The sequence below is a fragment of the Rhinatrema bivittatum genome, chromosome 8 (genome assembly GCF_901001135.1).
Source record: "Rhinatrema bivittatum chromosome 8, aRhiBiv1.1, whole genome shotgun sequence".
NCBI lineage: Eukaryota > Metazoa > Chordata > Amphibia > Gymnophiona > Rhinatrematidae > Rhinatrema > Rhinatrema bivittatum.
Window position 1 is genome coordinate 269,308,569 of NC_042622.1, and position 22,609 is coordinate 269,331,177.

Sequence of the window (22,609 nt, forward strand, 5' to 3'; positions counted from 1 at the left end):
TATCAGCTGTACACATTTTTGCACCATGCAAGCCATCGTCTGCGTCGTACACATGGCCTTTGACGCATGGTGGGTCTTTTTTGCCACTATGTGGCAATACGGGCGTAGGAAGCACAAGGTCTGTTTTGAGACGCACCATGCACTTGAGCTCTTTGTCTCTCATGCACAGTGCCCCTCTGTGGATGCTGGTCAGCGCTCTGGAGAGCACTGGGTTGAATGAAAGAGCTCCCCTATCTCTTCCAGCAACAAGGAAGAAGTGGATAGTTCTGAGGTGTCTTCAGCCTGCAGATGAGCAATTCTCAGCTCGCTGCCTCTGTGCCCTGGGTGACATTCTTCCACAATCTCGGAAATTGGCTTGTTCATGCTGATCATCCCCTTGGCCATAACTACAATGTAGTTTAAGTGCTAAAATGGCGAGGAGAAAAAGTGCTTTTTGGGGATCACCGAAGCAAGAAGTTGAAGAAAAACCTGAGGAAGAATCGGAGAGCCAAATTCCACATACATGCAAAGCATGGATGAAAAAGAACTGAGGCAGCTTCCAGAAGGCTCGTTCACACAGGAAGTACCATGCGGGCCCAGTAGGGCAAAAAGCTTTAAGCCTTGAGCCAGTTCTGTCAGGTGTCACCCTGATGACTTCACCCATGCAGCATGGGTGATTCAGCCTGCTTATCAACATAGAAAAAAAGCAAGTTTCTAAACCCTGGGGACAATCTACAAAGGGCAAAGAATCTGACTAAAAAGGCTGAAGAGATTTTTATCTAGTGCATTGAAAGCAAACTGATCTCTCCCCACCCTCAGAAATGTATTTTTCAGCAGCTGGAAGTACATGTGGTTATTTTTATTTTGATCTGTGTGTAACCATGTTTTCCTTTTATCTATCAATCCTATTCTTGATATGTAAACAATCTGAAAATTAACATAACACAGGGCTTAATCGCTAAACTTTAAAACTTACTAAGAAGCCTAAGATAAGTGAGATATGTTAAAGCCTGGGAAAATGATTTAAATATGCATTTATTATTGGCAGAACAGGGCAACATTAAAGGTAGCAGGGGAGGTTCTTCCATGTTAGGCCTTAACTGTTTTCCAACACCTATATAGGAGTCATCGTACCCCATTTTGTGGCAGTATCCTGTGCATCAGAAGTTTTGGAATGTGGTCCAAAAAGGTGCCTGTGGACATCATATCTGGTACTATTACACAGAATAATGAGAATTCCTACTCGTTTTCAAAAACATTTAAGCTGGTGGTATTAGCAGCAGCTACGTGCAAGATAATGTCTGTAAGAAAAAAGCTAACCTCTCTTCCACTCCCAACTGACTGATTGTGAAGAACTGCGAAATGTGGTCCCTGTCAAAAATAAATGCCAAGCAAACAGAAAAATAGCAAATTGTAGAAGACTGGCAACTATTCTCCAGTTATGGATTTAAGCTTTTTTGAAATTGCAGTCTAAAGACTGGAGACTGAATAAGAAGAAGAGGTGGCCTGCACAGAGCAGAACTTGCTACTTACTATAAGCAAACTGCTGGGCAGGCTGGATGGCCCATTTGGTCTTTATCTGCTGTCATTACTATGTTATATTACAAATAGGAAGTATGATTGTCTTCCTACAGACATCTACTGTTTTAGGTTTATTTTTGTTCCAGTACTTTTAAAGATTGGAAAAAAATGCATGGGAGTTACTGTACATGGTTAGGAGACATTGTTGATAATTATACCATGTAAACTTCTGTATATCAGCTAATCTGTTTCTTGCTTTTCTTTTGGTATCCTCATGACGTAAAAATAGAAGTAAAAACAAAAAAAAACAAACTGTTGATATCCTGAGCAGTGGAGAAGAAACTGAGCTAGACAAGACTAAAGCTAGAGAAAATAGTTTCAGTAGGAAGGAGAAATTTAAAGAGCTCCATTAAAAAAAAAGTTGCTGGTCAAAGGCCATCAGGTGGCGCTGTGCACCTGTATTACAGTCTGAGGTGAGACACAGCAGAAAGCCTGTAAGATACAATGACAGCTGAAATAAATGCCCCAAAAATAAGATTCCTGGGGGAGACCCGGGGTATTAACAGAAAGTAGGTTTGGTGAAGGTGCTGACAGATGCATCCGATTTGGAACAGAAGAGGATCTCTTTTCTTTTGGAGTGTAGCCATTTGCAAGCCCCTTCAGGGCCTTACAAATATTGGTAGCATGTACAAACAGTGTGATATCGTACCCTCAGGCTAGTACACAGGTTAACCCCGTGGTTGGACGTGTGTTCATAACCCCTGATGCAATGAGAGGATCAGTGCAACCAAAATGCATGTCCAAACCACCGCATAGCTGATAGCACTCATCACATGTAAATGCCACATTGATGAGGCTATTATAGCTAGTACCCCTGATCTAAAAAAAAACCCCAAAAATAAAAACCGTGCACCCAACACACATTTTAACCCTCAAAAATTAATGCTAGCCTGGGAACTGGCAAGTCTTGTGGTGTCCCAAAAACTGCACACAAGCAAAAAAACAAAAGATACTGCTTTTCTGTAGTTCTTCCAACTTGATCTCGACAATATTAAGTTGGAGGAACCAGAGAAAGCAGAAAAAAAACCAAAAAACCAAACAAAAAATGACTTGATGGCCAACAGGTTAGGAAAACTCAATTTCAGTTTATGAAACTCCATTTTCCTAACCAGTGGCTGTGCATGGATGAGAAACTACTACTTACCTGAATTTCCTTTTCTTTAGATGAATCCAGAGCCAGTGGGTTATGCACCTCTACCAGCAGATGAAGACTGAGCAAAGCTGACACCACAGATATATATCTATCGATCTCAACTTTGGAGTACCCCAGGGATCCTCTCTAGCCTCTACACTTAATATCTATATGCTCCCTTTATGCAGAATTCTATCAGGCCTCGGTCTAACATTTTATCTATGCCAACGACATTCAAATTTTAATACCCATCCAAAAATCTATTGACCAAACTCTTAAGCTCTGGGGCATATACCAATCCGCCATTGAAAAGATATTAACCCAAATGAATCTTTCCCTAAATACTAAAAAAACTGAAATCCTACACATCTCCCCTAAATTAAGCAAGGCAAAAGAACTTGAAATTCAAGAAGCGGCCAAACACTACCCCATCTCCCTGGAAGTACGAGATCTAGGGTTTCATATAGATTGCGAATTCTCTATGAAATCCTGCGTTAAAAAAAATCATAAGCGATGGTTACTTCAAATTAAACAGACTCAAAAGATTAAAACTCCTCCTATTCCCAAAAGACTTAAGACAAGTGCCTGTAAAACTGTTCTAATCAAGATTAGACTACTGCAACTCACTATTCTTAGGCCTTCCCGCAAATATCACAAGACCATTGCAACTTCTGCAGAACTCAGCAGCTGGACTCTTGACAGGTACTAGAAGATCCGAACATATCACCCCAATATTAAAAGAACTTCACTGGCTGCCGGTCAAACACAGGGCCCAGCATTTTATATTTATTTATTTTGGACTTTTATATACAGACATTCATGTGGAAAATTACATATATCGGTTTACAGTGAAACACAAAAGTTGCAAGAAGCATTACATAGAACAGGGTCTATGTAAAATCTTGTCCCTAATTCACAAAACCCTCTACAATGAAAATATTGAATGGCTAACCTCTTCACTTCACTTCCTCACCCCGTCAAGAATCACCAGATCAACCGGAACAGGGATGCTGCCGATTCCTTCCCCTAAAATCGCGCATCTAAATAATGTAAGAGATAGAACTCTATTGCTGGACCCCAACTGTGGAACTCCATCCCACAGGAATTACGATTAGAAGCAGACAAATTTTTTAAAAAGGGGATTAAAACTTTTTAAAACTTTTTAAACAAGCCTTCCAAGAGCTGTTAGCATATTATCTCATACTTCTGATTTTATACCAAGATATTATTATTTATTTAAAAACTTTTATATACCGGTATTAGTATGCATACATCATACCGGTTTACAATGTAACTTTAAAGGTAGAAATTACAATGAACAGGGAGGGCGAACAAGAAGGAGTATACAAAGAGCAGGAGGTAGAGGAATTAAAGCAATAAATAAAAACTGCAACGGACTATTTACAGGAATATACAAGGCGTAGGCAAGATACTTGCGGAAGTCGGTGTACTTAATCAGGGTAGGCTTGTCGGAAGAGCCATGTTTTAAGTTTTTTTCTGAACTTGGCGTAACATGGCTCTAGCCTGAGAGTGGTAGGGAGGGTGTTCCATTGTTTAGGGCCTGCAATGGATAGTGCACGGTCCCTAGTAGAGGAGAGGTGGGCTTTTTTCAAAGGGGGAATGGAGAGGGTGCCTTTGTTGACAGTGCGAGTGGGTCGTTCAGTGCGTATAGGACGAAAGGGTTCATCCAGCCAATTGGAATTGTGCGAGTGGATGGACTTGTGCACTATGGTTAGAATTTTGAAGAGAATTCGGGATGCGATGGGGAGCCAGTGGAGTTCTTTGAGTATTGGGGTAATGTGATCAGCTTTCCTTGAGTTGGTGATGACCCTGGCGATGGCATTCTGGAGCATTTGTAAGGGCTTGGTGGTGGAGGAGGGTAGGCCAAGGAAGAGGGCATTACAGTAGTCCAGCTTTGAGGAAAGGGTGGCTTGGACGACGGTGCGGAAGTCATGATAGTGGAGGAGGGGTCTGAGTTTCTTCAGGATGTGAAGCTTGAAGAAACCTTCTTTGAGGATGGAGTTGATCTGTTTTTTGAGATTGAGTTGTTGATCTATGATAACCCCAAGGTCTCTTACTGTGGGTTGGGGTGTTATGACGTTGAAAGCTGGATCGTTGGAGATCGGTGGTTTGGGAGGGAGGTGAGGAGAGATAAGGAGCAGCTCTGTTTTGGAGGAGTTTAGAGCGAGGTGGATGTTGGTGAGGAAGTCATTGATGTTGGCAAGACATGTGTTCCAGAAGGCAAGGGCATCTGAGAGAGAGTTGTGAATGGGAATGACGATTTGAACGTCATCTGCATAGAGGTAGAATTTGAGGCCGAGGTCTGTGAGGAGCTGACATAGAGGTGTGAGATAAATGTTGAAAAGGGTGGAGGAGAGGGAGGAGCCTTGTGGGACACCTTGAGACAAGGGATAGAGTGTGGAGTTGGCGTTTCCTATCTTGACGGAGAACTTTCTGTTAGATAAGTAGGATTTAAACCATAGTAGGGCTAGGCCTGAGATGCCTATTTCGGATAGCCGGTTGATGAGGAGGTTATGGTTGATGGTATCAAAGGCAGCTGAGATGTCGAGTACTACCTCTCTAAGTGTTTACATTTTGATTGTTTAGCCTACTATTTAGTTTGCTATGTTAATTATTTATATTATGAAACAATGTATTTACTTTCTCTCTTTGGAAATGCAAATATTTTTAAATGAATATTTGCTAACTACTGTAAACCGATTTGATATGCTTGCATGAAGAGTTGGTATATAAAAATGATTAAATTAAATTAAATTTCAGTACTCAGACAACAGGAAACACTGAGCTCAGGCAAATAATACAACACTAGTCGAGCCATGCAGGAGGACCATAGCACAATCATTCGGAGCCAAGGGTGGGAAGCTGGATTCATCTGTCTGTCCTAAAGAAAAGGAAATCAGGTAAGTAGTAATTTCTCATTTCTTAGAGTCTAGTCAGGGGAATCCAGAACCAGTGGGATGTATCAAAGCTACTCCCGAATAAGGCGCAAGGCTGCCCGCGGTCCAGTCAAAAAATTGCACATGCAAAGGCTGCGTCCTCTGGGGCCTGCACATCCAGACATTAATACTCAAAATGTTGTGTACGGAGCCCTAACCTGACTAGGCAATGGCTGTTCAGCATCCACGTATGCAGCTGTGACTACCTCCTTAACCCAGCAAGCTACTGTAGCCCTTAAAAAGTCTGTTCACCCTATTTACTACCACTGTGGAGGTCATACAGGCAATCTGTCTTCTGGAAAGGTTTAGAAACCTCCAGATACCCGACAATGTGTCTCTTGATATCCAAGGCGATATTCCTCCGCATCTCTTTCCCTATCCAGGAGCAGCAGGGAAATGGACTGATTCAAGTGAAAATCTGAGACCACTTTCGGCAAAAAGAAACTGTGCAAAGCTGTATCAGCCCTGGAGCCACTCGGAGACAAGGCCCGCAGCTTGGAAATTTGACATGCAGAACGAAGCACCACAAGAAACACTGTTTTCAAGGTCAGTAACTGCAAGGAAAGGTTACGCAGCGGTCTAAAACGTAGGGCCCACTAAGAAATCCAAAACATTTTTCTTAATTTTTCTATACTGATGTTGGTATATAACCTTCACACCGGTTTACAATAACTCCTTAAAATAAGATACATAAAATTCATAAAAACAAAATTTAAGATACAAAAAGTTTCATACAAGAACACAATAATTTAACCAATCATATGGAGTAAGAGTTACAATCAAATAAGTAAAAAAATAAAGTTATCTAAACAAATTAAAATACTCAAATTAAGACTCTACAAGGGCACCAGTAACTGCAAGGGAGGACGAAGATATTTCACTTCCAGGAACCAGGGATTCAACCCACTTACTGGCCAGTTTCTCCAACTCGCTCCCAAACAAGAGTGAGCCTCTAAAAGGCAATTTCGTAAGGTTCGCCTTGGAGGCTGCATTGGCTGACCAATTTCTCAGCCATAAATGACCCCTGGCTGCTATGACCAAAGCCACCCCTCTGGCTGAGGTCCAGACCAAGTCACAGCTGCTGGCTCCATAACTGTCTTGGAATTCACTCCAGATTCAACCTCCTGACAGAGAAGTAAACAAGAGTGAGCCACCAGGGAACAACAACAAGAAGCTATCGGCAAGATCATTGCCACCACTTCAAATGCTTATGTAAGGATGGCCTCGATCCTGCTACTGTGCTCATCCTTCAGGGCTGCTCCTGCCTCCATGGGGGTAGTCCGCTTGGAGGCAGCACAGACAAGTGCATCCACTTCTCGGAAAATGCAGACACACCACTGGATCCAGGGGGTACAAGCCTTCCAAAACCCTGACCCCCTTTGAAATTAGTCTCCGGGGTGCCCCACTCAAGATCAATTCTTGAACGGTCTCCGTAACAGGGAAAATAAGAGGCTTTATGCAAAGAAACCAAAATGGGATTTTTTCTTTGGCTCGGGCATGGAATCTGCCCAGGTTCTCTCTGGGAAATCATCTCTATGAAAGAACCACAACAGTGCTATACAGTTCCAGTTCTGGAGGATGGAGAAAGTACTCCAGAGAGTCAGGATCGGCCTCATCACCTGTGCAATCCAGATTCCTATCAGGAGAACCTGCTGCTGGTGTAGGTGTACTTTGGCATTTAACAGTAGTACCGGGCGAGCAAGGCCACCACCTGCGACTCTAACCTGACAGAACTGGACAGTGCCAAGCACTGTGCCTGAAGAAAGGTTTGCAATCCTTGAAAAAAATTCTACCCAAGAAAAGGTCGAAGGATCCATGCCAAAACCAGAAGGCACCTGTGCTGTACCCACTGACGAACCAGTTAAGGGAGTTCCAAGGTCAGGCGCCCATCCTGACAAGTCTTTACCCAGGCAGTCATCGGGCTGGGAAGAACCAGGATTAGTAAAATCAGAGGAAGATAATTCTCCCTGAGCCTATAAGTAGCACAGGCACAAGTTAGAGGGCATGCCAGGCTGAGATGGCCGAATATGACATGTGCCTTCACAGTCTGTCAGTATGCCTAACAGGCAACTGAAGGTATGCGTCCAGTTGAATTCACACTGTAAAATATGCGTCCAAAATTTAGGCCTTCCAAGGCTAAGTGTTACAAAGCTAGGCGCACTTCCGCCCTCTCAAACTTAAGCACATAAACCAATGCGGCCCAAGTTGTGCGCACAGGCAAGCACACACCTAACACGGAAGTCACTATCACCCGGACACCTTCAACTAAGTGTCCAAAAACTGGGTGCACAACGGATGCACAGCCAGACGCACTGACGTGTAACGACGGTCCTGAAGAGAGCAGCCTAACTGGCAGAAGAGGCAGGCAAAAATTCCGCCGCAGCCTACTACATGGCACACAGTGAAAAGCCTAGCAGGCTGCTCAGGTTCCTCAACCTCCTTTGGAGCAGCGAACAAAAGTTGAAACGGCACGCCAAGCACGGAGACTGGAGGAAAGGGCAAGCCTTACAACCAACCCTTCTACTCTGCCTCCTTTTCTTTTTCAAGCCTTACCTGAGCTCAGCCTTTCCCAACCAAATATAGAGACAGTCTCCAGCTCAGCTTCCTGCACCTGCTGCCCTTCAGCTGTTTTAACAGCTAAGTCCACACCGGCTGAGAAAACCAGCTACCGGACCCAAGGCACTCATCTGAGGGTCCACAGAAATCATCTCAGGAAATCTTAACTGTGGCAGGGACCATTTGGTATCACCACAGGAGAGTGGGGCAAATTTATTTCCTTAATTCTCCTCTCTCAAAATGAAGCAATCCCCAGTAAGGAGATGCACATCCATTGTCTGCTGGAGACTGAGAATACTGTCAGGCTGATGTCACTGCAGGAGTATATATACTGAAATGTCAGCTTTGCTCCGTCTCCCATCTGCTGGTAGAGGTGCATAATCCACTGGTTCTGGATTCATCTGACTAGACGCTAAGAATTCAAGTGTCTGTTTTCCTAACCTGCACACAGCCACGTCTCCTGGGAGCCCACTGCCATGGACTTGCTAGGGGACTCACAATTTATCCCCAGCGAGTCTTTAGCCTATTGTATCGAGCGCCCAAGAGGTGAATGTACGTGCGGTAAAAGAGAGGCACTCAGTTTGGACGTGCATTTTTTTTTTACGCGCACTGTAGTTCATTCACATAATCCAGCCCTGTGTGAGGGGTTTTCTTCAGTTAACAAACCAGCTCTAGAGAGTAGCAATCTTGAAAGGAGTTTTGACAGGGGCAGCTGATCTTTCTGGTTGGAGGAGTTTCTCAGTTTTCCATTTTTCCTATTGGAAAGCCATTTCCTATTGGAAAGCCATTTCCTGGGATTGTTCAACTATCTTTTTGTGCATGGGAGTTTTTCCCCTTTCAGCAAATGGAAGAAAATTCAACCCTCAGCAAATCTCGTGACAAAGGATCTCTAGTGGTGCACTAAAAATTCACAACTATGTAGATGTAAACCTATTTTTAGAGAAAAATTAGTGACTGATACCTTGGGAGGATAATCCTGTCAGAGGAAAGCAATGCCATCCCAGAGCGGCTGTAACATTCACAGGTACAAGGGAGAACCTGGAATAGTAAGAGGATGCCACATCTGATTATGGGAAAACCTTGGAAGCAAAGGGATACCTTGGCATTTGCAGTGCTGATTGCTTTGTGAATTCTGCTGAACTATAGTGGCATCAAGGAATTTGGGAAAGCTGAATAAGGGTGCCATGGGCTTATCCTCTACCACTAAAATGCATGGGAAGGGCCAAAACAATTTTCTCAAAGGCTGGAAAAGCAGAGATCTAAAGGAGATGGATCTGAAAATAATCTTGTATCCCAGTTCTCTAGATCCATGGGCAGATTATCATGACTGTCCAAGATTAGAAGTGGAGCTGAAAAAAAGATTCAAATATGAACATCTACCTTATAAATGGGCCATGACCGACGGCCCGCAAATGCGTAGTAGAGCACAGCTGTACTGCGCATGTGCGGGCAAGGACGTCGGTCTTAGCCAGCGTCAAAAAAAAAAAACAAAAAACATGGCGGCGGCGGTGTTGGGGGGGCAGCGGCAGCGGCGAATGACGACGAGGAGCGGCAGGAGCGGCGGCCAGTAGCGAGGGAGGGAGGGACGAACTGAGTGAGTGAGAGGGAGGGAGGGACTGAGGAAGAGTGAGAATGAGGGAGAGGTGAGAGACAGGGATGTGAGTAAATGGAAGGGTTAGAAGTTGTGGAGCAGAGAAAAAGGGAGTGGAGGAGGGCTGAGGGAGATGGGATTGAGACAGGGTGGGGAGTGACTGAGGGAAGGGGAGAGAGGTGGGAGTGACTGAGGGAAGGGGAGGGAGGTGAGAGTGAGGGGAAGGAGGCAGTGGGAGACAGAGAGTGAGTAAGACTGAGGGGTGGGAAGGGGGTGAGTGACTGAGGGGGAAGGGGGAATGAGGGAGAAAAAGTGTAGGAGGGTGCTGTTTTCGAAAATGGACCGAAAACAAAAATGTAATGTAGCCCATTGTGACGGGCTTAACTGCTTGTTTATTATATTCAGTACTGGGGAAAAAGTAGAAAATCTGAGTAAATTTGGGATAAAAAGAAAAATCACCACATTTAACCTAAGGGATTATTGATGTCGGGAGGAATTGTGTGGAATCTGCTCATTTGGCAATGCATGAGGGGGAAAAATCTGGAAAGATTTGTAGATTGCTTTGGTTGATTACCATGGATAAAATAGCTGTAATATTGTAAGTTTTATTTCTCTTTCATTGTTCCTTTACAAGAGCTTGAAAGTGTATACTTGCATGATTGTTCTCATGGATAAGTGATGTGATCTGTATCATCAGAATCTCAAATTGGTGAAAACAAATAGACAACGTGGAACTGAAATCTGAGAGTCATGGCCTCAAAGCTTTAGAGATGACACGGACTATCAGCAGCTCAAGCATTTCTAACCAGCTTGTGGAGGCCTCCTTCTCTGAACCTGGAAAGCAGAGAACGACTGGCATACACCAGAAAAACTGGGCAGATGAAATGGACCTTAAGAGTCCTTATCTACTATTAGATTCTGTTTCTGTTCGGCTGCAACTTGAGAACAGATAGCTGATGCAGAGTCCTGATGCCAAAAACCTGCCCTTGGCACCAAGCCACCCAGTTTCAGGAATAAGATTGCAAGGACCATGTCTATCAGTGTCATAACCATGTCAAGGTGCTCAGTGTCACTCAAACCTGTTGAAAGTGATGAGAGATAGTCTGAAAGATCCGTCTGTCTGTCTTGAAGATTTGTGGCCAACACCAAAGTGGGCTCAGTAGGAAAAGTCCTCCTGAATAGCCAGGGGAAGTATAGATGGCAGATGACTGGACTCAGAGGCAGCTGTGACATTGAATAGTACTCGACAAAGCCACTTGGAAGGTAGATCTCAATAAATCGCACCCTCCATGCGCTTAAATCCCTGCACCGATGGAGATCAAAGCCAGTGCTTCAAGGAGCACATATGATATTCTGTACTAAGTTATACTTAAACGGTTCCTCTCTCAAACAAGAGTTTGACCTCAAGTGATTTACAACAAAATTAATACTACTAGGATATTTGTGATTATTGTAATATATTCAATAGCTATTTAGACAGATAAAGTTATTTGTCTAAATGGCAGGTTTTGGTATATTCAAGCCCCTTAACTAATTAGATTTTAGCTGGATAAGTCATTATCTGGCCAAATCTAGACAGATAAAAAAAAAAGGAAAAGGTGGTCCAGGAACTAACTTAGCCCAATAAGTAGAAATATTCAAACAAAGTCAGCATGGCTTTACCCAAGGCAAGTCTTGCCTCACAAATCTGCTTCACTTTTTTGAAGGAGTTAATAAACATGTGGATAAAGGTGAACCGGTAGATATAGTATACTTGGATTTTCAGAAGGCGTTTGACAAAGTTCCTCATGAGAGGCTTCTAAGAAAAGTAAAAAGTAATGGGATAGGTGGCGATGTCCTTTCGTGGATTGCAAACTGGCTAAAAGACAGGAAACAGAGAGTAGGATTAAATGGGCAATTTTCTCAGTGGAAGGGAGTGGACAGTGGAATGCCTCAGGGATCTGTATTGGGACCCTTACTTTTCAATATATTTATAAATGATCTGGAAAGGAATACGACAAGTGAGGTAATCAAATTTGCAGATGATACAAAATTGTTCAGAGTAGTTAAATCACAAGCGGATTGTGATAAATTGGAGGAAGACCTTGTGAGACTGGAAAATTGGGCATCCAAATGGCAGATGAAATTTAATGTGGATAAGTGCAAGGTGATGATGAATATAGGGAAAAATAACCCATGCTATAGTTACACAATGTTAGGTTCCATATTAGGTGCTACAACCCAAGAAAGATCTAGGCGTCATGGAAGCAAGAGAGGGAAGGGGAAGATGAGAATCCACTGCTTTTAAATACACTATTTCAGTAGTCCTGGAATAACTCTGTACATCTGAGTAATAAGCTTTCTATATTGTAGTTTAAAGCAATTATACCAGACAGAATATAATACTTACGCAGAGGTGATAGCACGGTACCGCTCCTGCCCAGCCGTGTCCCAAATCTGGGCTTTAATTGTTTTCCCATCTACTTGGATGCTTCTGGTGGCAAATTCTACTCCAATGGTGCTTTTACTTTCCAGGTTAAACTCATTGCGTGTAAAGCGCGACAAGAGGTTACTCTTCCCAACACCCGAGTCCCCAATCAGCACCACTGAAAAGCAAATGAAAACCGTATTTGATTAGAATCAGATTCAGGAAACGATCCAAACTTAGAATACTAGTGTTAACTTATGAAGCAATATTACAGCACAAGCATGCAGAAAAACCTAAATCTGATTTCCATTCAAAAAGCTTAAGACATTCAGACAGCCAAATTATGTATAATGTGTCCATATGGAAGGTGGAGGGAGCTGCAGAGAATACCACCTGAGTAGCAGAAACAGACAACCCTTAATTCTCCTAGGTACTCTCTGGTGTTAAGAAGTCTTCTACCGTATCAAAGGGAGCAGTAGAGGGGGGGGAAGGAAGATTTTGCTATTGTTCAACCTTCTGTTTTCTTATGTTATCTTTAGTTTACCTGAGAAACTAATTGCCAAGCTGTAACCCTCATCTAATGATCATATAGTCTAAAAAGAAAAGAAAAAAAAAATTCTTACCCAAGGATGGAAATGTTTTTGGAAAAGTTGGGTGGTCATCAATTCTTTTAGTGCATGTTATTTTCCAACTGTTCACTTACAGTAAATAGTACTAGAAGGTACTATTTACTGTACCTTAGGAGCTTAGATGTAAAGAGCACAGATGACGTAAAAACCCCTCCACAACAACCCTTTCTGCCTTCAAATCCTGCCAAAACTCCTACAGAAATGTCATCAACAGAACAAAGAAAGAGTTCTTCTCCAAAAAGATCCATCACTTTATCTTTGACTCCAGAGCATTGTTTTCTTACGCATCAGCCCTCACAAAACCGGCTACACCCCTCATCCCAGACGACCAAGCTACCAGCAAGGCCAATGAACTGGCAGACTACTTTGAGAAAAATTTCCACTCTCGTCGCACCCCTCACGGGGTGCTCTCCTCCGCCTATTTCTTCATTCCCCACCGGTTCTCAACTCACGCACTCAACCTTCCATCAACAAAATTCATCCCTAGCTTCCTTCGAATTGACATCCTCCTTAGAAATAGAAAACATCCTTAAGAAGCTGAAACCCTTGTCTCACTCATCAGACCACATACCGTCCAACCTGCTCTTTTCCATCCCAAACATTGTTGCCAAGCCAGTAGCAGACATCATAAACTGCTCACTATCTCAAGGACATGTGCCAGACCAACTCAAGCTTGTAATGCTTAAACCTCTCTTAAAAAAACCCAACCTTCCACCCTCAGACCCAGCCAACTTCCACCCCATAGCTAACCTTCCTATGATCGCCAAACTCATGGAGAAGATAGTAAACAGACAACTATCTGAATACCTCGAAGAAAATGACATCCTCGCTCCAACACAATTTGGATTCCGGAAGGCCCTGAACACCGAATCATTACTAGCCTCTCTCTCGGACACCATCCTCCTAAACCTGGAAAAAGGTCAACCATTCCTACTCGCACTTCTGGATCTATCTGCAGCGTTCGATACCGTGAATCACACGACCCTACTACAGCGACTTGCAGACATTGGCATCACAGGATCTGCTTTCAACTGGTTCAAATCCTTCCTTGAAAACAGGTTTTACAAGGTAAGGATCAACAATAAAGAATCACACCCAATCAGATCGAATATGGGGGTACCCCAAGGATCATCCCTTTCACCCACCCTATTCAATATTTACCTCCTCCCACTCTGCCATCTACTCACCAACCTCAACCTAACGCACTTCCTATACGCGGATGACATACAGATCCTTATCCCCATCTCAGAGTCTCTCCACAAAACATGGTCCCAATGGAACAGCTGCCTTATAGCAATCAACAATCTTCTCACCAGCCTCAACCTCGTCCTTAACACCAACAAGACCGAAATCCTTCTAATAGCTCCGGACAACTGCATTCCTCTCAACCCCCCAATGTCTTCCCAACTTTCCAAAACATCAACTGACCATACACTGCATGTAAGAGACCTTGGTGTGCTGCTTGACAATCAACTCAACTGCTTCACTTTTTTGAAGGAGTTAATAAACATGTGGATAAAGGTGAACCGGTAGATATAGTATACTTGGATTTTCAGAAGGCGTTTGACAAAGTTCCTCATGAGAGGCTTCTAGGAAAAGTAAAAAGTCATGGGATAGGTGGCGATGTCCTTTCGTGGATTGCAAACTGGCTAAAAGACAGGAAACAGAGAGTAGGATTAAATGGGCAATTTTCTCAGTGGAAGGGAGTGGACAGTGGAGTGCCTCAGGGATCTGTATTGGGACCCTTACTGTTCAATATATTTATAAATGATCTGGAAAGAAATACGACGAGTGAGATAATCAAATTTGCAGATGACACAAAATTGTTCAGAGTAGTTAAATCACAAGCAGATTGTGATAAATTCCAGGAAGACCTTGTGAGACTGGAAAATTGGGCATCCAAATGGCAGATGAAATTTAATGTGGATAAGTGCAAGGTGATGCATATAGGGAAAAATAACCCATGCTATAATTACACAATGTTGGGTTCCATATTAGGTGCTACAACCCAAGAAAGAGATCTAGGTGTCATAGTGGATAACACATTGAAATCGTCGGTTCAGTGTGCTGCGGCAGTCAAAAAAGCAAACAGAATGTTGGGAATTATTAGAAAAGGAATGATGAATAAAACGGAAAATGTCATAATGCCTCTGTATCGCTCCATGGTGAGACCGCACCTTGAATACTGTGTACAATTCTGGTCGCCGCATCTCAAAAAAGATATAATTGCGATGGAGAAGGTACAGAGAAGGGCTACCAAAATGATAAGGGGAATGGAACAACTCCCCTATGAGGAAAGACTAAAGAGGTTAGGACTTTTCAGCTTGGAGAAGAGACGACTGAGGGGGGATATGATAGAGGTGTTTAAAATCATGAGAGGTCTAGAACGGATAGATGTGAATCGGTTATTTACTCTTTCGGATAGTAGAAAGACTAGGGGACACTACATGAAGTTAGCATGGGGCACATTTAAAACTAATCGGAGAAAGTTCTTTTTTACTCAACGCACAATTAAACTCTGGAATTTGTTGCCAGAGAATGTGGTTCATGCAGTTAGTATAGCTGTGTTTAAAAAAGGATTGGATAAGTTCTTGGAGGAGAAGTCCATTACCTGCTATTAAGTTCACTTAGAGAATAGCCACTGCCATTAGCAATGGTTACATGGAATAGACTTAGTTTTTGGGTACTTGCCAGGTTCTTATGGCCTGGATTGGCCACTGTTGGAAACAGGATGCTGGGCTTGATGGACCCTTGGTCTGACCCAGTATGGCATTTTCTTATGTTCTTAACAAATTCGTAAACACCACCACCAAGGAATGCTTTTTCAAACTGCAAGTATTAAAAAAAACTAAAACCACTCCTTCACCTCAGAGATTTCCGCTTGGTACTACAATCTATCATCCTTCCGAAATTGGATTACTGCAACTCACTCCTTCTGGGCCTACCCGCTAACACAATCAAACCACTTCAGATGGTCCAGAATGCTACTGCCAGGATCCTCACAAACACAAACATCACCCCTATCCTTCAGAACCTTCACTGGCTGCCAATTAAATTCAGTATACTCTTTAAAGCCCTCATGATGATCCACAAGGCCCTACACAACATCTCCCCCCTCAACCTAACCTTCCAACTTCAGCCACACATTTCTAATAGACCCATCAGAAGAGCATACAAGGACATGCTGTACACCCCACCGGCCAAAACCTCACTAAGGAAATGCACCCTCTCCACAGCTGATCCTCCCCTTTGGAACTCTCCCCCACCGGACCTTCGGTTTTTAAAAAGAAACTAAAAACATGGCTATTCAGCCAGGCGTTTCCGGAGAGTTAAGATTTGATGACACCCTTCTTAACCTTCCGGCTTGCTACTTCAGTTTTCCCCTGCTTTCCTATGGTGACCCTCCCTTCCCCGCCCTCTTTGGTTACTCCTTTGGGACTAGAAGTCCCAGCAGACTTGCCCCATGAGGCTGTCGTTTACCCCTCTTTGTTCCCTCATTATTTACGACCTCCTATTATTTATTATATTTACTTCTCCTCACTCCTCTGTATTTTTTTACTATTCCATAGCCAATAGCATATGGTAATTTATCAGTTACTGTAACAGTCGCTAGCATTATCTTAATCACCATACTTCACTTCTACACTTCATATAACATTTTACTACAGCATCCTCCGAATTGTTCTTCTTAGCCGCTGTTCCACTTATTCCACTGTAAATATGTTTTAATTGTACTAATTATCAGCTCGATACAGTAAGGCCGCGGTAAAAACAGTGTGGCAGTGTCAGGCGCACCCTTCCTCCCCGCACGCAAAGTTCTCTTCACTAACTCCCCGATACTCTCTTCTAATCGCATGCAAATGCATGCCGCAGCTGTGAAGCGTTGGGTTGCGCGGGCATAACCCTTCCCTATTTTACTGTATAGGCGCTGTAACAGCGCCTATACAGTAACCTGGGTGCGCTGGTACCTGTCATTTCAAATGACATTTGAAATGACAGGCACCAGGAAGTGTAAAAGTGTAAAAAACAAAAAACCTGTGTTATATAAAAAAATAAAACAATTTTAAATACCTGTCGGAGGGCCGTGGGTCCAGGCGGCCGGTGGGCAGCCATCAGCGGCATCCGGTAGTCCCTTCTCCCGATTTCGCACGGGCATTCATCCAGGCAGATGAATGCCCGTGCGAAGCCGACGACGAACGACCTCCGGCTCCCCCTGCCTCGATGAGCGCCAAAATCGCACGGGCGGGTCGGCAGCGTGTTCGATCGGGCAGGTAGGTGGGAAAAAAAGATGGCCGCCTGCACGGGGGAAAGCTGCAATTGGCCGCTGAAGACGTGACGTCACACCCCGTGACGCCAAACATCGTGACGTCACGTCTTCAGCGGCCAATTGCACGCTTTTCCCGTGCAGGCGGCCATCTTTTTTTCCCACCTACCTGCCCGATCGAACACGCTGCCGCTACTCGCCCCCCCGATCTCGCTGCCACTGCCGCCCCTGGATCCTGCTGCCGCTGCCCCCCGGACCCCGCTGCTGCCTACCCGCCGCTCCCGGATCCTGCTGCCGCCCCCCCCCCCCTGACCCGCCCGTGCGATTTTGGCGCTCATCGAGGCAGGGGGAGCCGGAGGTCGTTCGTCGTCGGCTCCCTCTGCCTGGATGAATGCCCGTGCGAAATCGGGAGAAGGGACTACCGGATGCCGCTGATGGCTGCCCGCCGCCCACCGGCCGCCTGGACCCACGGCCCTCCGACAGGTATTTAAAATTGTTTTATTTTTTTATATAACACAGGTTTTTTGTTTTTTTTACACTTACCGTAGCAGGCCCGAGCCTTGCTACTTTTTCGTTTGTTTTTTTTTTGCTTCGGGAGGAGGGGACCGGACGGGACCAGGGCGGGTAAGCAATGTTTTTACACTACACTACACTACCTCCTACTAGGGGGAGGCGGTAAACTAGCAGGTTAAGGCCGCGGCAGAACAGCGTGTTACGGAGGAGATAGTATCAGTGCCCATTACAGTATCGCAGGGGAATAGCTAATTCCTTCATTATACAGCTTTTTCGTTCATTTACATGCTGGGTGCGGAAAGGGTTTAGGAAGCGCTAAGGACGCGTGAAACTGGAGACTGTATTGCTGGATGGCCTTACTCGTCTGTATTGTGCGCTCCCAGCACGTTACAGACGGGGAATCTTTAACTCAACGTTACTGTATCGACCTGTATGTTAGTTAATCATGTTTTAATGCATTCCACATGTTCACTGTAAATATCGTTTCAACGTATCCGCCCCTGGGGCGACAGTTCAGTTCTCTGTAAACCAGTGCGATATATTCTATACAGGAACATCGGTATATAAAAATTAAATATAAATATAAGGTATAAATTGTATATCATTGGATGTTTATGAATTCTGTTTACTGTAGGATTATAGAATCTTTGTACTAATTAAAGGTATCCCCCCCAATATCCTTCCTCAAGGGCCACAACCCAATCAAGATTTCAGGATTTCCACAATGCAATCTTTGTATACAATGGAGGCAGTGCATGGACATAGATCTCATGCAAATTTAATGTGGAAATCCTGGAAACTCCACTGGGTTGTGGCCTTAAAGGCAGTTTGGGGACCTCCCTAGCCTATAGGATTAGTATAGATTACCGTTTGCTATGCTGTTCCTCACTTCAAACATCCTTGAGGGAGTAAAAATATTCTAACTAAATAAAAGCTAGCCATCAACTTCCCCCAGTGCCATCACAAGATCCCTTGGCTTAAGAGCCCGAGAGGGTGGAAGGGATGTAGGTTTTCACTTAGAGGGATCACTCCTGCACCATTAGACTCCAGGGATGGCGTAGAAAGGATGCAAGCTAACCCCAGGGGGCTTTTCCAAAAGTTAGCACAGTTTTAAATCAGGAAGGTGTGGGAGGGGAGAAGAGTGGGGCTGGGGATCAGGATATGAAGATAAGCATCCTGCAGGTTCAAGAAAAAGTAGAAAGTCTCCTGGCAAAAACTGTCTGAATTCGATAACCTTACACGATCTGGGAGTGACCCCGAACCCTGCAGACTTAACAGTTGAAACATACCCGGAAAAATCTTTCTGCCTGAGGAACTGGCTAAAAATCACTCATATTTCCTTCAGGAACTGGACAATCTGGAGCAAGGCAGCAAGCAGCCTTTATTGGGTCTTCCTGAGCTCAAGAAAATATTTGTGGAGAGAAACTCCGGTAACAGCATTTGAAAATGTATTGAACCCAAAGATCCTGCACAAATTCTCTAGCAGGACATTTTTTTTTTTTTTAAACTTTAACTGGCAGATATCAAAATCACAGAAATACAACATAGATCATAACTTATAATAAAATAGTGCCATTAAAGTCAATACCCCTGGTATAGTCAGGGAGTGGTAAACCAGATCTAAGGACCCTCTCACTGGCTCATGAACTGCCAACAACAATTCCAAATTTTATCATACAACCCTTTCTTATGGGGCAAAGTATACATCAGTTTTTCAATTAAAGCTATTTTGTGTACTTGAGAGTTGCAAGGAGGAATTGTCTGCATAATTTACATTGGTAAAGATTCAGAATTGTCCCATAACCCCAGTAAGCAATTTTGATGAAAAAGTCAAACCCAACCCACTATAATCTCAACAAAAAGCCTTAAGGTGACCTGTCCATCATATATACATATGAACCCACTTCCCTGCATCCTCAAGGAAGTGGAAGACAAGCTAGAGTAGTAAAGCAGATAGCTGTTTGCACATCAATTCAACTTCATGGCTACAGATAGAAACCTTGCAAGCTGCTCTCTAAATGATCTTCCAGTCCCCCTCTCGAAAATGGAACCCTAGGTGCTCATTCCAATGACTAATCAAGGACACAAGGGGCTCTGTCTTTGTAAGCTTGAATAATGGCCCTGGACAGGGGAGATACAGCTCTTTACATAAAGCCCACCAAGTTTTAATCATGTACGCTACTATAGGATTTTTTTATGGTTGTTAAATATCGAAATACATAGGATTTGAATTAAAAAAAAAAACAAAAACAAGACTACTTGTGGTGCTAAGGGGAGTAGCATTAAAAGCACGATAGGTAAACTCCTTCAGCCATTCCAGCCTCTAGAGATAACTAGGATATCATATCCCTTGCTCAATCATGACAATCTGGACAACCAATAGCAGCCGAGAACTTGGCTCCAAACTTAACGCCTAGAGATTTTACTCTTCCAGATAAATCTAGAAATTTCAAAATATTTTGTGACTTTAAATGGTGAAGTGAGCCTGTAAGGTATAAGTTTGAAAAGATATTAATTGGGAGTAATGTATTCATTTTAAGGAATACCTAATTCTACCTGCCCAGAACACAAACAAAATTGTTCTAGTCCTTCAGACCATCAGGCTGATACAGTACAGTGCGCTCCGATGGAGCGCACTGTTAGCCGGCATTTGGACGCGTGTTTTTGATGCGCTAGCTTTACCCCTTAGTCAGTAAGGGGTAATAGCACGTCCAAAACGCGCGTCCAACCCCCCCGAACCTAATAGCACCCGCGACATGCAAATGCATGTTGATGACCCTATTAGGTATTCCCACACAATACAGAAAGTAAAATGTGCAGCCAAGCCGCACATTTTACTTTCAGAAATTAGCGCCTACCCAAAGGTAGGCGTTAATTTCTGCCAGCGCCGGGGAAGTGCACAGACAAGCAGTAAAAACTGCTTTTCTGTGCACCCTCCGACTTAATATCATGGCGATATTAAGTCGGAGGTCCGAAAAGTTACAAAAAGTAAAAATAAAAAAATTTTTAAATGGGCCCATGGCTCGTGGGCCGAAAAACGGATGCTCAATTTTGCCGGCGTCCGGTTTCCGAACCCGTGGCTGTCAGTGGGCTCGAGAACTGATACCTGCAAAATTGAGAGTAGGCTGTCAAACCCGCTGACAGCCGCCGTTCCTGTCAAAAAAGAGGTGCTAGGGACGCCGGCCCTAATTAAAATAAATTATAATACTGAATTGTGCACACAGGAGAGTGGCCTGTGAGCAGGCGTTTGCCCGCACTCCCACATTTTTACTATAAATCGGCCCAAATGTAAGATCTTCTGTACAAACTGAAGCATACATCAGTTAAGGACCTTGGAACGAAGATAGCAAAGATATTTCAATCCCTCATAAACTCTGAAAAGTTGACAAACACGGACGGATTGAGGTCCTGCTCCCAACCCCCAGAAGGAAGAGCTCAGATCTCTAATAGTTAATCTTATCTCCAGACATACTTGTGTATCAGGGAAGACTACAGTGATAGGGGTATACTACCGTCCACCTGGTCAAGATGGTGAGATGGACAGTGAAATGCTAAGAGAAATTAGGGAAGCCAACCAAATTGGTAGTGCAGTAATAATGGGAGACTTCAATTACCCCAATATAGACTGGGTAAATGTATCATCGGGTCACGCTAGAGAGATAACGTTCCTGGATGGAATAAATGATAGCTTTATGGAGCAAATGGTTCAGGAACCGACGAGAGAGGGAGCAATTTTAGATCTAATTCTCAGTGGAGCACAGGACTTGGTGAGAGAGGTAACGGTGGTGGGGCCGCTTGGCAATAGTGATCATAATATGATCAGATTTGATTTAATGACTGGAAAAGGAACAGTGTGCAAATCCAAAGCTCTCGTGCTAAACTTTCAAAAGGGAAACTTTGATAAAATGAGAAAAATTGTTAGAAAAAAACTGAAAGGAGCAGCTACAAAAGTAAAAAATGTCCAAGAGGCATGGTCATTGTTAAAAAATACCATTCTAGAAGCACAGTCCAGATGTATTCCACACATTAAGAAAGGTGGAAAGAAGGCAAAACGATTACCGGCATGGTTAAAAGGGGAGGTGAAAGAAGCTATTTTAGCCAAAAGATCTTCATTCAAAAATTGGAAGAAGGATCCAACAGAAGAAAATAGGATAAAGCATAAACATTGGCAAGTTAAATGTAAGACATTGATAAGACAGGCTAAGAGAGAATTTGAAAAAAAGTTGGCTGTAGAGGCAAAAAACTCACAGTAAAAACTTTTTTAAATATATCCGAAGCAGAAAGCCTGTGAGGGAGTCAGTTGGACCTTTAGATGATCGAGGGGTTAAAGGGGCACTTAGAGAAGATAAGGCCATCGCGGAAAGATTAAATGATTTCTTTGCTTCGGTGTTTACTGAAGAGGATGTTGGGGAGGTACCCGTAATGGAGAAGGTTTTCATGGGTAATGATTCAGATGGACTGAATCAAATCACGGTGAACCTAGAAGATGTGGTAGGCCTGATTGACAAACTGAAGAGTAGTAAATCACCTGGACCGGATGGTATACACCCCAGAGTTCTGAAGGAACTAAAAAATGAAATTTCAGACCTATTAGTAAAAATTTGTAACTTATCATTAAAATCATCCATTGTACCTGAAGACTGGAGGATAGCAAATGTAACCCCAATATTTAAAAAGGGCTCCAGGGGCGATCCGGGAAACTACAGACCGGTTAGCCTGACTTCAGTGCCAGGAAAAATAGTGGAAAGTGTTCTAAACATCAAAATCACAGAACATATAGAAAGACATGGTTTAATGGAACAAAGTCAGCATGGCTTTACCCAGGGCAAGTCTTGCCTCACAAATCTGCTTCACTTTTTTGAAGGAGTTAATAAACATGTGGATAAAGGTGAACCGGTAGATATAGTATACTTGGATTTTCAGAAGGCGTTTGACAAAGTTCCTCATGAGAGGCTTCTAGGAAAAGTAAAAAGTCATGGGATAGGTGGCGATGTCCTTTC

The 22,609-nt window shown here is 43.5% G+C and overlaps 1 protein-coding gene across 1 annotated transcript in view; it reads right to left on the minus strand.

The window, feature by feature from the left end:
- The window catches only part of LOC115096349 (ras-related protein Rab-11B), a 35,252-nt gene that overhangs the window by 5,891 nt on the left and 6,752 nt on the right, over window positions 1–22,609 (minus strand). Inside the window, exon 2 of the mRNA XM_029610811.1 lies at window positions 12,186–12,381. Within this exon, the coding sequence (XP_029466671.1) occupies window positions 12,186–12,381 (196 nt within the window). The remainder of the gene's footprint in view (window positions 1–12,185; window positions 12,382–22,609) is intronic.